The 22,263-nt window shown below is 50.5% G+C and overlaps 2 protein-coding genes across 5 annotated transcripts in view; one reads left to right on the top strand and one right to left on the bottom strand.

The window, feature by feature from the left end:
* The first annotated feature begins 11,834 nt into the window (after positions 1 to 11,834).
* Positions 11,835 to 14,020, top strand: Ltc4s (leukotriene C4 synthase). 4 transcript variants are annotated; one of them, XM_031351925.1, is made up of 5 exons: positions 11,835 to 12,045; positions 13,047 to 13,146; positions 13,223 to 13,293; positions 13,405 to 13,486; positions 13,880 to 14,020. In XM_031351925.1, exons 1-5 carry the CDS (start codon positions 11,898 to 11,900, stop codon positions 13,908 to 13,910), a joined length of 432 nt encoding a protein of 143 aa, XP_031207785.1. In that variant the 5' UTR covers positions 11,835 to 11,897; the 3' UTR covers positions 13,911 to 14,020. The 4 variants fall into 4 exon arrangements, with proteins under 4 accessions (XP_031207785.1, XP_031207783.1, XP_031207782.1 ...); XM_031351923.1 differs by having other exon boundaries at positions 13,769 to 14,020; XM_031351922.1 differs by having other exon boundaries at positions 11,835 to 12,068; positions 13,064 to 13,146; positions 13,769 to 14,020.
* Positions 14,021 to 15,341: 1,321 nt separating this feature from the next.
* Positions 15,342 to 22,263, bottom strand: part of Mgat4b (alpha-1,3-mannosyl-glycoprotein 4-beta-N-acetylglucosaminyltransferase B) — a 10,784-nt gene continuing 3,862 nt past the window's right edge. Inside the window, exons 2-15 of the mRNA XM_031353271.1 lie at positions 19,774 to 19,959; positions 19,535 to 19,675; positions 19,312 to 19,445; positions 18,665 to 18,711; positions 18,308 to 18,421; positions 18,043 to 18,118; positions 17,755 to 17,869; positions 17,359 to 17,489; positions 17,057 to 17,164; positions 16,781 to 16,974; positions 16,282 to 16,360; positions 16,113 to 16,200; positions 15,922 to 16,034; positions 15,342 to 15,838 (exon numbers count right to left, since the gene is read on the bottom strand). Coding sequence (XP_031209131.1) covers positions 15,815 to 15,838; positions 15,922 to 16,034; positions 16,113 to 16,200; positions 16,282 to 16,360; positions 16,781 to 16,974; positions 17,057 to 17,164; positions 17,359 to 17,489; positions 17,755 to 17,869; positions 18,043 to 18,118; positions 18,308 to 18,421; positions 18,665 to 18,711; positions 19,312 to 19,445; positions 19,535 to 19,675; positions 19,774 to 19,959 — 1,550 coding nt within the window. The 3' untranslated portion in view covers positions 15,342 to 15,814. The remainder of the gene's footprint in view (positions 15,839 to 15,921; positions 16,035 to 16,112; positions 16,201 to 16,281; positions 16,361 to 16,780; positions 16,975 to 17,056; positions 17,165 to 17,358; positions 17,490 to 17,754; positions 17,870 to 18,042; positions 18,119 to 18,307; positions 18,422 to 18,664; positions 18,712 to 19,311; positions 19,446 to 19,534; positions 19,676 to 19,773; positions 19,960 to 22,263) is intronic.

Raw genomic sequence — 22,263 nt, 5'->3', positions numbered from 1 at the left:
TTCTGGTGTGTCTGAAGACAGCTACAGTGTACTTACATATAACAATAAATAAATCTTAAAAAAAAAAATGCCAGGAGTTTGAACTAGCTCCTGGCTAGGTCCCTGTCCTAGAGCACCCCACTAAGAGGACCATGGAAACCAGTCTCATAGCACAGATCCTATATAGTTCTCCATGCTAATGAGGTATCTAGATAGGCCCCGAGTGTCTAGCCAATAAGCTTTCCTTCCTGAGCATCCTGCAAACAATAATTAATCTCTGGTTCACCCTGAGTAAAAATATGCATCCTCATCCTCCATGAATAAAACAATTTGTACAAGTAAGGACTGTCTCCTTCATCAAGGACTGCTGCGTGCGTGTGTGCGTGGGGATGGGGGCCGGGGGCTTCATCATATAGAGCTGTGCCTAAGTGTCCCGTAGAAGGCCCCTCTTCCGGTCCCTCTATACTTCTGGCACTCACTCCTACCTAAGCCAGATTCTGCCCCATCCGGGGCTCATTGAGGGCCCTCAGAACCCTGTTCCTAATTCCTCATGGTCCCCAGTGGTGTCTGGGTGCACAGGAGTTTGAGAACCACACCTGTCTCTGCCCCTGCTGTTTTCACCAAGAGAAACATCTATCTTAAGACTGTGTCTCACCTCCCTTTAGCAGCACATCATTGGCAAAGCAGAAACACATAGCCACAGACATGGATAAAGAACAAGAGGAAACACTGGGTTATAAAAAGTAAAAATAACTGTCAGTGACAGCTGTGCCTGGCCCTTTGAGCTGCTCGTGGCAGTGAAAGAGCCCATTGGGAGGAGTCGAGCCTGAGCCTTAGGAGAGGAAGTGGCAGACTAGAGAGTGAGCATCAAGTGTGAGCAAGGCACAACTCCGCCTCTGTCCTCTTAAGGACTGAGGCAGGAGGATTACAGCAACTCTGAGGGTAACTGGAACTATGTGAGACCCTGACTCAGGAAACAATAAAATAAAAGATAAAAGACAGGAGGGTTACAGGGTCCCCTGTTCGGATGCTGTGGGAACCCGTTTAACCTCCACCTTCATCCAGACTTTAACCTAGCTGGGATAGGTCATCCCAGGGACAAAAGTCAGAATATGCTAACAGCAGAGCTGCAGCTGGGCCAGTTCTCACCACTTCTCAGCAAGCAAGCAGCAGACACCACCCCAACACACTACAATTCATATCACCATCCGCAGGTCAGATGGACATCAGGTGCTTCCTGATGAGAACCCATGTCTGTGGTGTTCTCATCAAAGGCTTGTCAACCAGTTCCTGCCCTGCAGAAACCTCAGATGGTCTGAATCATCAGAATTCCCAGGAATCAGCCTGAAAGACCTATGAACCCACACACTTCTCCAGATTATAGGACACTAAAGTTGCTGGAAAACTTGGGGTATAGCTCAGTGGTAGAGTGCTTGCTTAGCATGCAAGGGGACCTGAGCCGCACACCCAGCTATGCACATCCAGCAAAGTAAGGGGGTGGAGAGACAGCTCAGTATAAGAGTGCTTACAGCTCTTGTAGAGGACCCTAGTTGGGTTCCCGGCATCCATATCGAAAGGTTCACGATTACCTGTAACTCTAGCCCCAGGGAGATCCCACACCTCTGGCCTCTGCAGGCCTGTGCACTCATGTGCAGATACCCACATGCATATACATAATTAATGATAAATCTAAAAAGAGAGAAAAGCGAGCCAGGCATGTGCAAGCCTTTACTCCCGGTACTCTGGAGGAAGAGGCAAGTGGATCTCTGTGAGTTCAGGGTCAACTTGGCTACCTAGGGAGTTTCAGGACAGCCAGAACTACAGTGGGACCCTGTCTTAAAACAGATTTGGGGGTTGGGGGGAGATGGAACTGAAAGCAGTTCACAGCGCTGGAGTTCCCTGCCCCACAGCACAGGACTGGAGTAACTGGCACTGTCTGGCTGAGGTTTGCTGGGTCACACTGTTGTCTCAATGTTATTTGTTCGTGATAACAGAATGTCCCAGTTTCTGAGAGCAGCAAACCAAAATATTACTGCATATAGAGGGAACATTTTGCCTCCAAATTATCCTAAAATGGTCATAGGGGAAAAAATGTTTGCAAGCTCATACCTGGAGATGGGGGACAGGGTAGGTGTCAACTGTGGTAGAATCATAAGAACTCGGGTTAAAGGGAGATTGCAGCTGGGTGGTGGTGGCGCACACCTTTAATCCCAGCACTTGGGAGGCAGAGGCAGGTGGATTTCTGAGTTCGAGGCCAGCCTGGTCTACAAAGTGAGCTCCAGGACAGCCAGGGCTATACAGAGAAACCCTGTCTCGAAAAACCAAAACCAAAAAAAAAAAAAAGAAAGAAAGAAAAAAAAGGGGGAGATTGCAATTCTTTGTCACGCTCTTCCACATTTTAAGCTTAGAATTATGTTTTTAAAGCTTTTGTGGGCTGGGGGTTTGGCTCAGTGTAGAGCGTCTGTGTAACATGTACAATGTTCAGTGTCCAGCGCCGGCTGCTGCAGAGATCACGCCACGATTATAAATACTTGTTGGTCTTGCAGAAGACCTATGTTTGATTTCTAGCACCTACATAGCAGTTCTAAACCGTCTATACAACTCCAGCTACAAGGGATCTGATTACCAATTCTGACTACCACAGGCACCAAGCATGTGTGCGGTGCATGGACATACATGCAGTTGGAACATTCATACCTATACAATCTAAACAAACGATACCCAGCATCCTCTCCCCAACCTCCACCCCACCTTATCCACAAACAGTTGCCCAAAGTTTAGGGGGAAAACAATGCAACCTCAACTTGACACACAAGCAAAGTCCTTGTGAATTACAGGCTCGAATGTGAAAGACAAAATTACTGTTGACGGTTTGGATCTTAAATGTTACCAAAAGCCTGGGATAAAGGCTTGGTCACTAGCCTATATGGTACAACTGGGAGGTGGCAGAAACTGGAGGAGGATGATCCTAGTGGAAGGAAGTGACATCAGTGGAATGTGACCTTGAAGCGGTCCCCTACTCTACCTCTGTTTGCTTCCTTTTTAAAAAATTAAATTTATTTTATTCTTCATATGTGTTTTATCTGCATGTGTGCCTGTGCACCATGTGTATGCCTGATGACAGAAGAGAGCATCGTATTCCCTGGAACAAGACTTACAGATAGTTCTAAGCTACTATGTGGGTTTGAGAAATTGAATGTGGGTCCTCTGGAAGAGTAACACTGCTGAGGGTCTCTCCCAGACCCTGTCTTTGTTTCGTGAGCACCGTGGTGAGAGCTCTGCTCCTCCCCCTTGAGGAAAGCAAGCATAGGAACTAGGTTAGTAACCTGGGCCTCCACTGTTTGTGCTACGCATATCTCTTTCCTTTCTTTTCTTTTCCTTTCTTTAACTTTCTTATTTATTTATTTAAAGTATACTAGTACACTGTTGCTCTCTTCAGACACACCAGAAGAGAGCATTGGATCCTGTTACAGGTGGTTGTGAGCCACCACGTAGTTGCAGGGAATTGAACTCAGAACTTCTGAGACAGCAGTCAGCGCTCTTAACCGATGCCTGGCTCAGCTGATTTTCTTGAGCAACAGAAAGTTAACGCAGTTATGGAGTTTTATAAGATAACATGGGAGACTCCTGATGATCATAAAGTCAGAAAAACCATTCCTTAGCTTAGACACAAAGTTAACTGGTAAGAATTAAATTAAGAGCTTGAAGCCGGGCAGTGGTGGCACACGCCTTTAATCCCAGCACTTGTGAGGCAGAGGCAGGCGGCTTTCTGAGTTCCAGGCCAGCCAGGTCTACAGAGTGAGTTCTAGGACAAAAAACAAAAAACAAAAAACAAAAACAAAAAAAAAAATTGTGCACCATACCCTGGTGGTAGTGATGCATGCCTTTAATGCCAGCATGCACTCAGTAGGCAGAGGCAAGTGGATCTATGAGTTTAAGGCCAGCCTGGTCTACAGAGAGAGTTCCAGAACAGTCAGGGCTACACAGAGAAACCCTGTCTCAAAAGGGAAAAATAAAGTGTGCACCATCATGCGTGGCACAAAGCCCTTTCTTGCTCTGAGCCCCACCCGCAGTAGGCTGCCTTCCCTCATGTCTAAGTGGGTCATAACAGGATTCCCATATGTGAACCCAGAGAGGCCAAACCTTATGCTCCATTTTCAGTGATGGATAGCAAAAAGCCCAGTAACTTACATTTCCTCTGAGGGGGAATCTGACACTGCTAGGTGGACCTAACTGAGAGAGCAAGCCTGGGACCCTGAATATGTGCAGGGCTCCTCACTTTCTGCAGTATGTTTGTTCTTACCAGGCCTCCAGTGGATGCGGCACTGCCTGCCCATCCTGTCGGTTAACATGATGTTATAACAGCAATGGCCCAAACAGATGCTAAAGAGTTTCTTTCCTCTGAAATAGATGAATTAGACTAGTCTTGAGCCATCTGGGGTGACACAAATGTAACCCAGCCCTCAGAGGCAGGATTGCCACAAGTTGGAGGCCAGCCTGGTCTTATATTGAGTCCCAGGGCAGTCAGGGCTATACAGATACACCGTGTCTCAAAAACAAAACAAAACCCCACACCCAAACAAAAAAGGAGTTGCAGAATAGGATGTGACCCAATTAGTAGTGTGCTTGCCTGGCATGTATAAATCCATGGGTTTGGTCATGGCACCACATAAATCAGGACAGAAGAACCAGGAGCTCAAGGCCAGCCTCTGCTCCATAGAAACCTCAAGGTGAGCATGGGCTAGACCCTGTCTTAAAACAAACAACATCAACATGAACAGTTGCCTGGCAAGACTGTAAATGTGGAAGGTTTTTCATGCTACAGGCTGGGGCACTGTCCAGTGAGAGGTGGTTTTAGGTGAGAAGGGACAGGACCACATCAATAGCTGAACATCACACTCCGGGACTAGACACACCCCTGGCAGCTGGCACCCAGCCTCCACTCGGCTGAGTCTGCAGAAACCCACTGCTAATAAGGGCCTCCCCGAGTCTTACAGGGGCCAGGTGGTAAAGAAACTGAGGTCAGAATAGGAACCACCCATCCTCGGCATCCTTCCAGCAAAGTCATAATGGGAACCACCCATTCCCTGCACCCTTAGAGGAAGGTCATAATGGGAACCACCCATTCCCTTCAACGGGGATGCTAAGTCTTCCTTCCTAGATACAATAACGTTTTGGGGGTTTTGTTCTGTTAATTTTGTTTTTATGGTGCTGAAGATCAAAACCAGGCCTTGTTTGTTCTAAACAAGAGCTCTGCCATTGGCAAAGTCTCACCATGTAACCCAGGCTGGCCTTGAACTCATCCTCTTGCCTTCACTCATATCCAGCTTACAATACACACACACACACACACACACACACACACACACATATATACATACATATATACATATATACACATATATACAGGGTTTCTCTGTGTAGCCCTGGCTGTCCTGGAACTCACTCTGTAGACCAGGCTGGCCTTGAACTCAGAAATCCACCTGCCTCTGTCTCGTGCTAGGATTAAAGGTGTGCGCCACCACTGCCCAGCAGCTTACAATATTTTTCCGTCCACACAGGTTCCAGATATAAGAATCCAACCAATCTTGAATGACAGCTATTCAGAAAACCAAAACTTGCATATGTACCAGACACACGTAGAGTTCTTTCTCTGGTCATTATTTCCCCAAAGAGGAAAAGTATTTACATAATGTTGATGTTATGTTAAGAATTACAAGCCATCTAGACATGGTTTAAAGACATGGGAGTTTAAGTAATATGTAAACACTACCCCATTTTATGTAAGATCAAATGTTTGCAGATTTTAGCATGCAAAAGTGTCCTGGAACCAGTCCCTGGTAGATACCCAGGGATGCTCAAACTCTTCCCATAGTGAGTAGCAGTTGAGATCCTATTTGACTGTCTTCCTCTGAAACCTATTAATCTGAAAGTCAAAGAACCAAAGTGGGACTCTGCCTGTGTCAGGGAGACGCTAACCCATACCTGGTGGAGTGTCTTAGTGGGAAGATACTCAACTCAAGTTATGACTCATTATGGTGAAATGATGGGATGTGCTAGAGATGTAGCTCATTAGGAAGCATAGTTGCATGAAACTCTGGGTTCAATCCCTGGCATCAAATAAAAACCAGGCACAATGGAAACACCTGTAATGCCAACACTTAGGAGGTACAGGCAAAAAAGACCAAAGTTCAAAGTCATCCTTGATTACAAACTGAATTCCAGCCTGGAAGACCCTAACCAAAAGAGAGGGGGTATGATATGGGGAGGGAGGGGGCAGAGAGAGAGAGAGAGAGAGAGAGAGAGGGGAAGAGAGAGAGAAAAAGAGAAACATGAGTAAATCCATTGGTGGGTCCCTACAGAGGAGACCAGAGAGAATAAAGAAGACAAAGTGTTGCCATAACAACAGTGCATACGACTAAAAATAGGTTTTGAAGAAGCAGCTGAGGGTCAGAAAAGGCGAAAAGGGAAGTTTGTGTCCAGGGCCACATGGGCAGGAATCTCAGGGTCCTGGGGTGAAAGACTTCCTTCAGAGCCTGTCAACTGTGAACACTATGTCTAGACATGTGACATCATCACAGATTACAAAACTGTGGAGTTTGGTTTGACAGCACTAAATCACCTTTTACTAGGTGTCAATTCTCAGCTGGGATACAACAAGAGTCAGCCATGACTGAGTTCCTCCAAGAGGGTGTTAAGCAAGGGTGGTTCACAAAGTGGGACCCCCTTCTTCCTCCTAATGTGCACACCAGGTCAGCACTCGAAGTTTCACCCCCAATAGGCTTCTTACTTTGTATTTTGAGACAGGGTTTCGCTAAGTTACAGCTTCTGGATTTGTGGTCCTCCTGCCTTCCTCTCACCAAGTGCCAGGACTTTAGGTGTACGCTCCACACCCAATTCAATATTGGCTTCATTTTAATGATGATGACATAAAATACATTTTAAAGATTTAAAGTGATGATAATCTTCAACAAAGACTAATAAATGCAGTCTGGAGATATACAAAGTAATTATACACCATAAACAAATAGCAACTATAGCAAGAAAGTTAAGTTGGTGTAACATTATAAAATGAATGAAAGAATGAAATAAACCAAACCAATGTATATAACCAGGCATGGTAACAAATGCCTGCAATCCCAAAATTTGGGGGGTAGAAGCAAAGGTCAAGAGTCATACTCAGTATAAGGTCCATGTAGGCTACATGAATATACAAGACCTTGCCTCATCCCCCTCACCCAGTATATATTATTGATTACAAAGACACTATACAGCATTAAGATCATGAAAGACAAAGGCCAGGTATGGCAGTGCACACCTGTAATCCCAGCACTTAATTGGCCAAGCTGGTCTACACACATTAAGGGCCAGTCGGGGCTACAAAGTAATCCTACAAACTAAGCAAAAACAAACAGCCAGACTGAGGAATGTAACTGTGTCTTACTTAGGAGGAAATGAAGGGTACATTACAGCTAAATAAAATGGACCAGAAAAGGGGCAGACACTCTGGGATAACTGTGGAACTTTGCATATGGTCCATGCTCCCTCCATGAACTTTAAACACACACATACACGGGGGGAGGGGAGGGAGGGAGGCAGAGAGAGAGAGAGAAGCAGAGACAGGGACAGAGAGAGAGAGAGAGAGAGAGAGAGAGAGAGAGAGAGAGGGAGACAGCCCCCAGCAACCTGTCCAACCGTACATCAGCCTGCTATTTGGACTTCATGCCCCTAACTAAACCTCTTCTCTATATAAAATAGCTTGCTTGCCTCTGGTGATGAAAACTAGCAATGTATAGATTAGTGAACAGGCTCACATTCATCTGTGTTAATTTACTGGGGTAACTGGTTGTTTTGTTTTGTTTTGTTGTCTTTTTGTTTGTTTTGGTTTTTCGAGACAAGGTTCCTTTGTGTAACCCTGGTTATCTTGGAACTCTGCAGACCAAGCTGGCCTCAAATTCCACCCACCTCTGCCTCCTGAGTGCTGGAATTAAAGGTATGTGTCACCCCGCCTGGCTGATAAGTGCTTAATTTTCTTAAAGGTGGTATTTGAGGAAGAAGGTCTGGATGAAAAGAATACATCCTTTGTAGTACATTATTAATTAACTAACTAATTAATTTGTTTGTCTGTTTAATTACGTGAGAAGAAGTCTTAGTCTGTAACTCAGAATGCCCTGGAATTCACTATGCAGTCCAAAGTTTTGTCTCAGTTGCCTGAATACTGAGATGACAAGCCTGGTCCACCACAAACGGCTTGTACTGCTTTTAAAAACAACTTTATAAACATACAATTAAATTATTTTTAGTGTTTACCTAAATGTGCAAGCAATACCATAAGTCATTTTTACACTTGACCTTAGCCAGAGGCTGAGAAGTGTTCATAAACCACTTTAAAAACATTTGGAGAGATGGCTCAGTGGGTAAGAGCACTGACTGCTCTTCTGAAGGTCCTGAGTTCAAATCCCAGCAGCCACATGGTGGCTCACAACCACCGGTAATGAGATCTGACGACCTCTTCTGGTGTGTCTGAAGACAGCTACGGTGTACTTACATATAATAATAAATAAATCTTTAAAAAAAAAATCTTGGGGACTGAGAACGGATGGCTCAGAGTAAACAGCCATTGTTGTATAGTCATGAGGACCAGCGTTTGGATTCCCAATACTCATATTACAAGGCAGGAGTTCAGTGCATGCTGCAATCCCAGCTCCAAGTCAGAGCTTGCTGAGTTTTAGCCTCAGAAAATGTGAGCCCTAGGTTCAGGGAGAGACCCTGCTTCAAAGGAATACAGAGACTGACCAAGGAGAACAGAAGCCTTCTTTGAGCCTGCAAATGTGCCCACCCACCCATATATGTCCACACATACATACACATAAGTAAATACTTCAAAATGTTTAGCAAGTAATGAGGACTTATTTTTAGCAGGCCTGGAATTCCCTATATAGACCAGGGTGACCTAGAACTCACAGAGAATGCTCTGCCTCTGCTTGGCAAGTGCTGGGATTGAGGGAGTGTACTACCACACCTCCCTTGATCTTTTAAGATGGCCATGGGCTTTCTGGCGCAAGCCAAATCACAGCTGAGGGGAAAAGCCCAGGATTTCTCTGTGTAGCCATGGCTGTCCTGGAACTTGCTCCGTACACCAGGCTGGCAAGCTCTGCCTGCTTCTATCTCCTGAGTGCTGGGATTAAAGGCCTATGCCACCACTGCCTGGCCATGTGGGAATTCTTCCCTGCTGTTTTTTTTTTTTTTTTTTTTTTTTTTTTACAGATTTATTTATTTATTATGTATAAGTACACTGTAGCTATCTTCAGATATCCCAGAAGAGGGCATCAGATCTTATTACGGATGGCTGTGAGCTGGGATTTGAACTCACGACCTTCAGCAGAGCAGTTGGCACTCTGAACCACTGAGCCATCTCTCCAGCCCCCCTGCTGTTTTTTTGTGAGTCTAAAATAGAAGCAGGCTTCTTAAGTAGCCCAGGCTGGCCTAAGACTCCATCCTCCTGCCCCAGCCTCCTATGTGCAGGAATCACGGGCACACATGTACCTTTTACTTACAGCTTAGAGTCAAGGACCTGACTGTGCACTGTGACTGATGTCTAGTGCAGTAGCAATGATTTCCTCTACCCTCATGGTCCGCTGACCTTTCCACCTGTCAGAGGTTACTACCCATGAACTCGGCATCCAGGAGATTCCTCGGGGCCATTTAAGGACTGAGTAGGGAAGGGTGCACCATGAAGAGCCTAGGGAAGAAGATGCTGGTGCCTGCAGGACTGGCTCATTGGTCAGAGGGTGGGCAGGTCCAGTGGAGCCCTCAGAAGCTAGGCAAACTGAGTATAAGACAGAAGAATCAAAGGATGCAGGGAGGGAGTCAGAGACCAAGCCCCTTGTCTCTGCCCTGAACATCTGCTCAGAGACTTCCTGAGAAGTTGCTGATGTCAAGCCTCTGCTTCCTGTTGCCAGGCCAGAGAGAATGAACTTTGATGGGAGGACATGTGGGCCTCAGAGGAAATGTAAGGTTGGCAGAGCAGAGCCTGAAAGTAACACAAGACATAGACTTGCTTATAGCCTGCACCCGTGAGCACCCACACTCACAATCAGAGACACATAGATATGGTCGTTTGCTGACGGGCACACTATTCACATGGGCATATAAGAGCATGGCCTGCCAGTACCATGCCAATCCCTGGGTTCCAATTTTCAGGAATTTCCAGGTGGACAGATCAGGAGGCTGCAGATGGGGCAGCTTCCAAGAGAGAGGGCATTGAAAAGTAAGACAGAACATAAGGATACAGCTCATCTTGCCCTCGAAGGCCTATGTCCTGACCGTTCCTCCATTTCAGAGCACGAGCTACTGCTATTACACTTTGGTGGAATGCAAGTACCAGCGCTGACCCAACGCTGTCCTTGAGAAACCTGCAGAGCCCCAGCTGGGTAGCCTCAGATCTTCTGAGGGCAGTGATGAGCAAAGGAGACAGAAGGGGTTCTGGAGGAGCCCACAGGAACCAAGGCCTCAGACAACAAGGAGGGAGGCTAGCTGTGGGGCAGCAGAACAGCTCCCAGGGATGGCTCTGATGTCTTTTTTTTTTTTTTGGTTTTTTTGGTTTTTTGATTTTTTGGAGACAGGGTTTCTCTGTATAGCCTTGGCTGTCCTGGAATTCACTCTGTAGACCAGGCTGGCCTCGAACTCAGAAATCCGCCTGCCTCTGCCTCCCAAGTGCCAGGATTAAAGGCATGCGCCACCACCGCCCAGCAACCCTGATGTCTTATGATGCCCATGATATGGCCAAGCTGGCTGCAGGGACAGGAGTATGGCCTAGGACTTAGTAGTTGGGCAGTTAGTTCCCCAGTGTGCACCTCCTCCTGTCCTGTGCTGGTTTACGCCCTTCACCTGCGGCTCTGTCCACTCTTCTAGATTGGTCTGGATTTTGCCACTGCTAACCAAATTTCCCTCAACCAACTTCATCGGAAAAGAGAAGTGGCTATTTCAAAAGGAAGAGCAGTCCAGGAGCACACACCAGACAAGGTGGCCCCCAGGGCTCAACAACAAGAGTTCCCAGCTTCCATACCTTTAAGTTTCCTTTCCCAGACTGCTAATGCAGTTTCCAGAACCGGGTCTCTCTTCTGTCAAGACCTCGGCACGCACGTCTCCACCACAAGCTTGGCAGTGGGGGTGTTGTCAGATTTGTCTGGTGTGGGAAGAACTAGGCTAAGGAAGGGAAGGGTCAGTGCCTGGAGCCAAGAGGGATGCTGGGCAAATATACCAGTCTAGAGACAAGTATTTCCCCACAGCCCAAAGGATAAAAGGTATCATTCATGAGCCTGTGGGGCTCTGAGGGTGGTGGGCCTCAGGATGCCCAGAAGAAACGAGAACATGGGTAGGTCCATTGTGTATGAGGACATCTGGACAACAAGTTATGAAGCCATAGGGAGTTGGGAAGTCAGCACTAGACATTACAGAGTAGCCCTGGTCGGGGGTACAGATCCAGGTTAAGTAATCACTGGGTTAGGGGAAGTCAGGGGTAGGAGTCCAGGAGCCCACAGCCTAGGGTAAACTCTGCATGAAGGGGAGGTCTGAAAGGCCAGTGGGAAACTATCAAGGGTGCAGGGTCTGGGTGACATGGTAGCTGGAAACACACAAGGCTAGAGGGGTCTTGGGTGAGCAGCCAGAGGGAACATGGATGAGCAATCAGAAGGGGTCTGGGTGAGCAGCTAGAGGGGGCCTGGGTGAACAGCTTGACCAGTCTGGGTGAGCAGCATGAGCTCTGCCATCACAGGTCTAAGAACAGAAGGGCCAGGAGGGAGTGGCCAGACTGTCCACAGCTCTGGTTTCTACCTTCCCAGCTTGGCCAGGCTCCCTGCCTCTGTGGATACAGTCATGTCCCCATCCCTCCCCGCCTCTGCTGCAAAGGGGTGGGGATGGCTGAGGCTCTTCCTCTCGTGGGCCAGCGTCTGAGTGCACACTGGGTGATAAGAACTCTGAAGCTAATTCTGCCTGTGGCTGACAACATGAAGGACGACGTGGCTCTTCTGGCTACAGTCACCCTCGTGGGAGTTCTGTTGCAAGGTGGGCTGGTTCCTGTCTGGAAGGTGGGTGGATCGTCTACCCCTGCAGCCTATTCTCTGTCCTTCAGGCTCTTGGGGTAGGGAATTGGGGTGCTGGAAGGCCTAGACCTAGGTGAAGGACAGGAGATCCTAGCCTAGGCTCCTGGTACCAAAGTCCAAGCAATTCAAGAACTACTGGAGTTTTGGGTGTTGAAGGGCCTAAGTCCCAGCTGAGGAGTCCCCACTTCCCTGGAGTGGGGATGCAGTCCTGAAGGAGTGTCTACAGGGGAGCAGAGGAAACTGTGCATGGGTCAGCGGAGAGGAACCAGGTGAAGGATGGCCATATTGCTGAGGGGCCACTTGAGGTGCCTGCCTTGTGGTAGGAACTGGTTATCTGTTTGGGACTGAGATGACTAGTGGAATAGCTATTGGCTTGGGTTGGGAAGAGTCCCAAGTACAGGAATCTGGAGCACAGTATCTACCAGATTTAAGGCTGGGTCCATGATGTCTAAACAGAGAAACTAAGACAAGAATTTATGCCACTGTATGGTGGGACTGAGACCCAAGTTTGACTGACTCTGGCCTGAGGCAGGAGCCCTTCTGGCTGATTCTGTAGAAGGGAAACCAGGGTCCCCTTAGCCACAGAATGTGTGCTTCCTCGTTCCTTAAAGAATGCAGCCAATTTTATCCCGATACACTGCCTACTCATGAGCTAAAAGACTGGGGTCCAGACCTGCAGAACGGGAGGTGGGCATTTGCCTGTGCTTTGCAAGCCAAATCGTTCAGGAGTAAAGTCTTCTAAGGTCCCTCCCACCGGCAGGTGTTTCAGGAGAGCACCACCCTAGTCAATCAACCCTCAGGCCTACACGGCCTCTCCATTGAACTCCACTGATGGGGCAGGTGGGAGAAGGGCATTAGAAGGGAGTCACTCTGCGAGAGGCAAGGAGAAGGGAACTGGGGAACGGATCCCGCCCCAGGTCTGCGGAGCACCACACCTGACTCCCACATCCCCCACGGCCGCAGCCTACTTCTCCCTACAGGTGATCTCTGCGCGAAGGACTTTCCACGTGTCGCCGCCGCTCACCTCTGGCCCTCCCGAGTTCGAGCGCGTCTTCCGAGCCCAGTGAGCGCGGCGGGTCCGGGCGGGTTCGGGTGTCTGCCCAAGCGGGCCACGCGCTCACCCAGCCCACCCCACGCAGGGTAAACTGCAGCGAGTACTTTCCGCTGTTCCTCGCCACACTCTGGATCGCCGGCATCTTCTTCCACGAAGGTGCGGGGCAGCGTGGGGGGGGAACTCGGGGGGGGGGGGGGGAGAAGGGTCTGGGGAGGTGATCCCGGATAGCGGGAGCGCGTGCTCACCGCGCCGCCTCGCCTCTCATAGGCGCCGCAGCCTTGTGCGGACTATTCTACCTGTTCGCGCGCCTCCGCTACTTCCAGGGATACGCGCGCTCGGCGCAGCTCAGGTAACTCTAGCCGGACTTCCGGGAAAGCACTGCAGGGGAGGGTCGCTCCCGGACGCGGGTCTTAGGGTGGGAGGCGGCGATCAGCCACAGGGGACTCGTGGAAAGAGATCTGGGGACAGCGGGTGGGCGGACCTAGACCGAGCGAGCCGGTCTAGCCCGACGTGGGAGGGGCTTGAGCCTGCGGGGCGGGCCTAGTCTGGAGGGGTTGGGCCTAGGCTTGGGGCAGTCCTAGCATGGAGGGGGCGGGGCCTTGGCTCCGCTCCCGCTGAGCGCCGCCCGCAGGCTGGCTCCCCTGTACGCGAGCGCGCGCGCACTTTGGCTGCTGGTGGCGATGGCTGCGCTGGGCTTGCTAGTCCACTTCCTCCCCGGCACGTCACGGGCTGCGCTCTTCAGATGGCTCCAGATGCTCCTGCCGGTGGCCTGAGGCGAAGAACCTCCGAGTCAGCAGAACTGGAAATCTTCGAACAAAACGCTGGGGTGCCCGCCTCTGAATCCCAGTTTTTAATTAAAGTTTCCACGATGGTCCCGTCTGCATTCTCTGGGTCTGAGAGGGTCGCTTACCGCGCAGTCTGGAGGGCCCCCAGACAGATACAGTCTTTGGGAGGCAGCATAGGCAGGCTTGGATTCATCCTTCTCACTGTACTGTCTTCTAGACAACACCTTACCTGCGCAACTACCTCTGCCTTGACATTTCTTTCCAGAGATAGCCACCCTTCACCCACCTCTCTGTACTTGGGCTCACCTTCCTCTCAGGATGAGCCTCAGGTGTTGAATTCTATCTTGAATGCGTTCTTGTCCCTAACACCCAGCCCTGACTTCACAAGTAGAACCAACCAGTCTTTCCCTAAGACCTAGGTTCCTGTTTTTGATCAGCACTAGATCTCCAAATAGAGATCAGTGTAGATGTTCAGGACACCCTTGCAAAGGCCCACACAGCAGTAACCATGGCCAAAAATGTAGTCTGTGATAGGGTCTCTCAAGTGTACCTCAGGATGCCTGAAGAGGACCAGACGTGGGTAGGCCTACTGACAATACATCTCAAAATGACTTTTAACCTACCTGATCAGCAAAAATGCTTCTCAAACAGGCCTAACAATGTGTGGAAACGCCCTCGGGTGGATGGAGATGGCACATTTATTTTAGAGATGACCACAGTATGAGCCAGGTGTTGTGGTTCAGAGTTGCAATCTTAGTACTTGGGAAGCTGAGGCATAAATTCAAGGCCAGCTTGGGCTACAGTGAGTTCCAGACTCCCTGACTGTCTCAATCCTTTTCCAACAGTGTGCCCCTCACTCACACACACCAAGATCCTATTATATGAGACAAGCAGGGAGAAAGATGCTAAGGACTAAATATGTGTGTGGTGGTGGTGGGGGAACGATATCAAAGAAATTGTCAAATGCATCCCCCTGAGGCACTCAGGGGCTCAGGTCTGTGCAATAGCTGTGCTGGATAATGTGATGCTAGACCAAGAGGATCTGAGAACACGTTGGACGGGGATTCTTACAGGATAAGTAGGCACAACTTTGGGTGCATGACACTCCCAGTTACTGACTCAGGGGTCATGACCTTCCTACTAAGATGACGATATGTTAAGGTATGCCAACAGACACTTGACATGGTAAAGGAAGGTCTGGAACTTAGTCCTTGGCATGACAGAGGTCAAAGTCACCTTCACCAAGTAACCTGCCAGTAGCCAGCCAATTTTGGATAATACTCTCCCAGCACCAGTGACCCAGCCTTCCCCTTCCCCATCCCCCCCACCATCAGCAAGTTTTGGGAACCCAAGATGATACAGGCAGGCAACATGCAAACGCCTGGCCAGAACTGGGAACATTCACCTATGAGACACATACTTCATTAACCCTTTATTACAAGTCACGCTCTTATAGAAGTATATGCGAACTTACGTGAAAAAATCAAATGTATCCAAGAATAAAAAACACAGCACATAAAGTAGTGTATGCATTCCAGTGTTTGCACCGCACACAGCGGGCACCCAAGAAAAAGCTCTTCTAATGGCCTGGCTCAAGACCACAGGCCAGGGGCAAATGGTTCAGTTCAGTTCTTTTTGGGCGGCAGCAGGCCGGCCCTCAGGCACAGTGTGGGGGCCGCCTGCCTCTCCCGCGGCCCGGCGGGCAGAAGCAGCACCAGCTTCTGGGGCCTCCGGGCCAGCGGTGAACCCCAGGCCAGCCCGAGCTGCCTGCCAGGCAGAACCCTCCAGGTGGGGTGGATATGCCTGGTCCTCTGGGGCAGCAGCAGCAGTAGCAGCAACACCCTCGGAACGGTGGACTCCAGAGCCGGCCACAGAGCACCCTTCGAAGCCTTCTAATCGGCCTTTTTCAGAAAGATCTGGAAGAGTCAGGCTCAGGATGAGCAGGAGACTTGGGACTTCTGATGGTCTAGCTGCTTGGTCCCATCCCAGCCGATCTTACCTCACTCAAAATGACCCACACCGGGGAGTCAGTCTGAATGGAGAGACGTAGTGCTTCCAGGGGGCCAAAGGCAGGATCCACTTCTCCTTCAGCTACACCCTTGTAGAAGGAGCCTGTGGGAGCGCAGTGTCTAGATGTAAACACAAAGCAACACCCAAAAGCCCAACCCACACAAGCCCGGCCCTACTCACCAATCTGGAGGTAGCCATCGGGGCTCCGAGGGTACCGGAGAGTGGCTGAGCGGCCTTCCTGAAGGGCCTCCTTCTCTGACTGGGGATTCTAAGGGCAAAGCAGCAGGGCTGGAGTGTCTGGCCAGAAGGAGGCGCTGTCAGCTCCCACCCACACCCCGCCCATACTCACGTCAAAGGGCAGCACCTCCACAGAAGTGTTGAAGAGCTTATCCTCTGGGTGCTCAATGTTCCCGCTTCGGAAGAAGAACCTACAGACGCCAAGCAGGCCCGTGAGCTGTCATAAAAATGTACCACCCAGGCCCACTGTCCAGGCCCAGCAGAGAGAAGGCCAAGCCTGGGCTAGAAATATATTAGATGGGTATCCAGGTGCTGGGAGAGGTTAGGCACCATCTTGGACATTCCATAGGCTGTGCAAGGAAGCCAGGGCCTTACCCTGAGACTGTGGTAATAGGTGTCATTAAGTATTAAAAACCTACCTGCCTAAGTCTTTACAAAGTAGGAAGTACTATTATGGGTAGTGCTCTTCAATAAGGAAACTGAGGCGTGGGGTGGTCAGATGGGGCAAATAGTTACCCCAATGGTATAGAAGGAATACATAAAGACCCAGGAATATATGCTGAGGCCTCTAATTGGTGTTCACCCTGTCCTCTTTCTCAGGGAACACTGACCGCTCAAGGCGCAGTGGCTGGAAAAAGCGGAACCGGATAAAGTCTCCCGCGGCAGGGGTGAAGGCCCAGAAGAAATCCTCTCGCAAGTAGGCCTTCTCCAGGGTGAAATGCTGGTACGTCTTGAGGCTTGTGCTCACCTCCGCCGGCGGGTTCACATGCTCCTTCCGTAGAGCATGTTTTCCAAAGTCTTTATCCTAGGGGGGTACAGAAGGCATGAGTGCCACCCTCCACTCCTGCCTCCACCACGTTCTGTCCACACCGTGTACCACACCCCACCTTCAGTTTCTGGATTTTGCCCGCCAATGACGAGTGAGTGCCCACGTGCTGGAAGAGGGACGGCTTGAAGCGGATCCGAAGGTTGGCCTTCTGCCGGTCACAATGTTTCTGTGAACAGATTGGCGCCTTAGGGTTCAGCTCAGCCCACACTCAAGGATGTGGGCCTTTCCTTAGGATAACCAGGGGATTTCTTCAGCCAGCAGTGTCCTCTCCTTGCTATAGAGGCGGAGTTGGGAACACAGTGTGAGCTGACAGTTGAGGGCCCGCCCTCCCTGTGCTGGTCCTGAGTATCCCCTGCTCACCGCATCCTTCTCAGGGTTGCAGACTTTCACCCACAAGATGTGGTCCAGGAGCCAGTCGATGGGCTTGTCTCGGTAGAACATAAGAATGAATTCCACAATCAGGCTCAGATCCAGTGACTTGAACATCTTCCCTGAGGGGAGAAGTCGGGGCAAGGCTCTGAGCTGGGAGTTACTGCTAACCCTATTTCTTCACCCCTATGGGGACCATGCCTCACAGCGATCCTTGTGGGCAGACTTTGGGCATGTGTGGACCCAAGAAGACAGGGCAGGACTGGGATTCCTGGGACATCCTCATATAGAGGGTACTTCCAGCAAGGCTCACTAGGTGAGCCAAGGTACTGGGACTGAGAGACAGTAGACAGGGGCACAGGTGGGGCCGGCACAGGAGTAGCCTACCAATGAAGCCCAACTGCGAGAACTCCAGGATCATCCAGTCTTCAGAGGGCTGCTGGAGAGCAAAGTTCTTCATAGTGCTCAAGTAGTTGGGCTTGGCTACAATGTCATCCTCCAGCTGCACAGACAGAAATAGAAGGGAGCTGGGACTCGGGATTGGCAAAGGGCATCAGTGGGTCCCTCACCCAAATGTGACCCTGTACAGAGGAGGCAAGAGTGATCAGCAGGCCAAGGCTCACTTCTCAGGTCAGACAGGGTTCAGTGGAGGTAAGAGAAAAGCTTCAGGCTGACCTGCACATAGTAGATGCCTTTGGACTGTGCATACATCATGAGGAAGCAGTAATCGAGGTTCTGTTTGGTCCTCCACCTGTGGGCCAGGAGGAGGAGCCTCAGAGGCAGAGGCAATTCCACCTCCAGTGGCCTACCACAGAGAGGCCACTGAGGCAAGTAGGACCCACTCTGCCCACTCCCCACCCCACCCATCACGCAGGGTCCTCCGAGGAGACAATGATGGTAGCCAAACACCGACAGCCTCTTGAGGGCACAGTATAAGTACCTGACTCTCTCCTTGGGGTCCCCAAAAGACTCTCGAAGGCGGGAGAAGTCAGGGTAGAAGTGAGGGGAAGGGGAGATGACTTCCAGAAGCCCAGAATGGATCTCTGTGGGGAACCTAGGTGTGGGGGAAGACCTAGTGGGTGTGCAGCCTCCAAGGGTAAAAGACAGGTGGGAGTTCTCCAGACCTGACTCTAAGCAGATGCCCCTCCTTCCACTAGCCAATTGAGGCACTGGGGCTCCAGAAAGGGCGAGGCCCTCACATACTTTCCCTCTTTTAACTGAGAAGGGAAGCCCCTCCCCCCACAAGGCAGACAGACCATCCTCCCTCCAGCAACCTTTCCCAGTTGCCTGTACTCACAAGGCCTTGATGTTCTCTGTCACTGCCGAAGTGTACTGTGGGTCAGTCTGTGGGAAGATCAAGTACATTTAACCTAGCTAGCACCCCAAGCACCCCAAATAGTCTGGAAAGGGGGTCGGGCAGGAGTGCGGGCTTCAGATGTCCCCATATACAGGAGTGAGGCTCCATGTCCTAAGTACCCAGTGGGATGGGGCTGGGGGCTGGGACTAGCTGTGGTCATGGCTACCTCACAGCCTATTGAGATACAGGCAGGTGTTGAAGGGAACCAGTTTCTCCACAAGAGGGCGCAAAGATTCAGCTTTCTTTTTAACTTTTTTTTTTTTTTTTTTTTTTTTTTTTTTTTTTTTTTTTTTCGAGACAGGGTTGTAGCCCTGGCTATCCTAGAACTCACTCTGTAGACCAGGCTGGCCTCGAACTCAGAAATCCGCCTGCCTCTGCCTCCCAAGTGCTGGGATTAAAGGTGTGTGCCACCACTGCCCGGCTCTTTTTAACTTTCTGTCTTGATTCATTTGTGCATGAAACTTATGACTACAATTCTGATTGTCACCCCCCCCACATACGCTTCCCTCTCCCGCTCACCCCTCCCCCCCACCATGTCGTTCTGTTTGTTTTTTATTCTTGTATTCCCCAGGTCCTGGGCCACTCGCCTCGGCGATCAGCACCACGATGACTGAGTCTTCCTTCTCCTGCGGGCTCAGCTCCGAGATGAGCGAGTGCAATGTGTCAGTCAAGTACGAGTGCACCTCGCGCCGCACGCTCGGAATGCCCATCACCACGGACACTGCAGGGGCGCGGAGGGGTGACACTGGACAGGGCTCCGGGGGACAGCCTCTCTGCCCGCCACTCGCCCCTCCCGGGCCACGCCCATACCTCCGGTGCGGCCCTGGCCCACTCGCACTGCGGGCTGCAGACTGCTCTCCTTAGCCAGCAGGTGCGGCAGATGGTGGAAGACCGTGGGCAGATGAAGTACGTGCCTGTGCGAGACGTTCCACGGCTTCAGTGGCGAATCCTCTGGGTGGTTGAGACAGGCACAGGTGAGATTTTGCTGGGTCTGAAAACAGCCCCCAATTCTACAGACTTCCATCCATCCCATCCCAGGGAGAGCTCACCTGTTAGGCGGCCCCAAGTGCGATTGCCTTCTCCGTCCCTCAGCGCTTGCCTCTCGGACACTGCCCTCTTGATTTCTTCCAGCACCAGGTTTAGCTCCTTGGAGCGCTTCAGGCTCTCTTGCTCAGCCGCGTGCAAACGGTCTCGCAGAGCCAGGAACTCGCGCTGGTAAATGTCCACCACGTCACCTGTTGGAGAGTAGGGAGGTGGCACACACAGGTTAATAACAGGAAACGGCCCTTCTGCAAACCCAGTCCCTGTCATCAGTGAACGCCTGTTTGCAAGAGCAAACCTGTAAGGATATGCCTGCCACACCCCAACTACCTGGAGGCACATACCAGTTCATGTGAAGTTACACTGATGCTCAACCTGGGACTGAAAAGCCCCCAGCAAGAAGACTATCGCTCCCTCCACCCTGTTATCTCATCCTTTAAAGCGGATACGGTAAGAATAAGGATACCTTGTATAAGCACAGGCTAGAATAGCCTGACTGAATCCTCTCCACTCACTGGCTCCCCAAGTCCCCTCTTTCTTTTGCAGCCTGTGTCCCTTGCTAGGAGTCAGACATTCAGAGTTGGAACCAGAGTACAAGGACACAGTCCTTCTTCAGGGAGCACCTAAACCCCAGCCTTCTACCCCTCTCCTACCCTCCTTCAAAGATTTGAGAACAGACAAGCCTATTCTTATGGCCCCATGGGCACAGTTAGCCTCCTCAGACTCTAGCCCTAAGGAGTGAGCCTGGGCAAAGGACCTGTGACTATGTGTTCATGCATGGGAGGCGAGGGGAGGGCTGCTCCTCAATCATGGTTGTCACTAATTGCTCATTCCCTGAGTTCTTTCCATCTCATACCCATCCTCAGCCCAGTCCACTTTCATGCTCAGATCAACAGACGAAGTTGACTAGCCCAGGAGCCTCTAACTAGCAGGCACCCCAACCTCAAATGACTCCAGAGCTGGTAGTAGCTGGGCCCAGATAGGAGCAGTGCAGAAGTACCTGTGACCCTGAGTGGAGCGGTGAATGTGGAGAAGAGTCCCCAGGGTGAAAAACACCTGGCCTCATTGGTCTGGCACGAATCAAGAGCAAGAGGGATAAATAGTATTTCAGTGTCGAGGGGCCAGCAGCTCCTGCCAGCCTGGGTGCTCAAGGCCTTTGGCTGGCTGGCTGGCTTCTACCCTCTTTATTTGCTATCACATATGCCTCCCTCTCCTTTGTCAAATGTCTAGCTTCTGCACAAGCTGTTTCTTCTGTCTGAATCCCACATCATCTGACCTAGCCTTCAAGGCCTGTCTCTGAGTCTAGGAAGCCTTTCCAAATCCCATCCCATCCCCAGGCACCAAGTCCTTGGTGGGCAAAACATCCCCAGAAAGGCCTTGGGAGTGAGCTCTCCCTAGTGTCTATAAACCAAAGGTGAAGCTCAAGGCAAGTTGAGTCACTTCAGAACACACTTACTTCCTCCTGTGAGCAGCCAAGGCAGAGTGTTACTTAGACCTCTGCCTTGTCACTGGCAAGGAGCCTAGAGGAAGAGGGTCTTGGAGATGGAGGAACCAAGTAGATTCAGTTGAGGCATCCTTTACCTGAGCAGCTACATCCATCCCCAATCTTATACCAAGGCTAATGGCCCAGGCCACACCCAGGTTTAGCCCGAAGTGGGAAAGAAGGGGGAATCAAGTTACAGGGTCTGTGAGCCTGGCTGGGCTCAGGGGCCAAGTTACCCTGGAAACCTGACCCCTTGAACACTGAGAGCCCGCCCCAAGCTTGCCCTCCCAGCACTGGACTACACCCACACTGACAGGGTTGAGGGCTACAGATACCCAGGCCATCAGAACCAGCCAGGGAAGTCGTTCACAAGTGGCATAGACAGACAGGTGCCTTCCACAGCCTGGATGGGAAGTCCCTGCTCTCTCCTCATAGTGAAGCTAACGGGCAGCCTGTGCCACTGGTGGTGTCCCAAGCAGCCCTGAGAGGAGGCCGTGGAAGAGAACAGGGGAAATAACACTGGTCTAACAAGACTGTATGTTTCCATCAGACCTACTCTGTTATGGAAGTAAGCCGAGTCTGCACTAAACTGCCCCGGGTAGGTCATGGTGGGTAGCAGGTCCCTGATTCATCCTGATCGTCCAGGCCTGGGTACAGCTGGATCCCTATCCTGGCCTCCCTTCCTTCTTAGGCCTGTGCTGTCTGTTTACCAGCAGGTAATGGGCCCCTTGGGTTCCTGGGCCTAGCTACCACCCACACACCAATTCTGCTGTTGTTTCTCAGAAGCTAGTACAGGCACTCCTTCCCTTAACAGCACACACCATACTCCTCTGGCCCTGCTCTGCCTGCTGTTGATCCTATTCCCAAGTCTACTGACTTGGGAGATCCCCTTTTGTCCTTGTACCCTTCAAATCCAGAAACTCTAGCTGTGTGATTATTTCCCTAAGGGTTATTCTTTTCTTTCCTTTTTTCTTTTCTTTTCTTTTCTTTTCTTTTTTTTTTTTTTTTTTTTTTT

This window comes from Mastomys coucha, unplaced genomic scaffold (assembly GCF_008632895.1).
Source record: "Mastomys coucha isolate ucsf_1 unplaced genomic scaffold, UCSF_Mcou_1 pScaffold5, whole genome shotgun sequence".
Taxonomy (NCBI): domain Eukaryota; kingdom Metazoa; phylum Chordata; class Mammalia; order Rodentia; family Muridae; genus Mastomys; species Mastomys coucha.
Note: the sequence above shows the minus strand (reverse complement) of the source record. Positions and strands in the feature narration are given on the sequence as shown.

Coding starts and splice junctions, on each gene's coding strand:
- Ltc4s (XM_031351922.1), top strand. CDS start 11,898: ATGGCTGAGGCTCTTCCTCTCGTGGGCCAGCGTCTGAGTGCACACTGG. Junction 13,147..13,222: donor GAGCGCGTCTTCCGAGCCCA/GTGAGCGCGGCG, acceptor CACCCCACGCAG/GGTAAACTGCAGCGAGTACT. Junction 13,294..13,404: donor CGGCATCTTCTTCCACGAAG/GTGCGGGGCAGC, acceptor CGCCTCTCATAG/GCGCCGCAGCCTTGTGCGGA.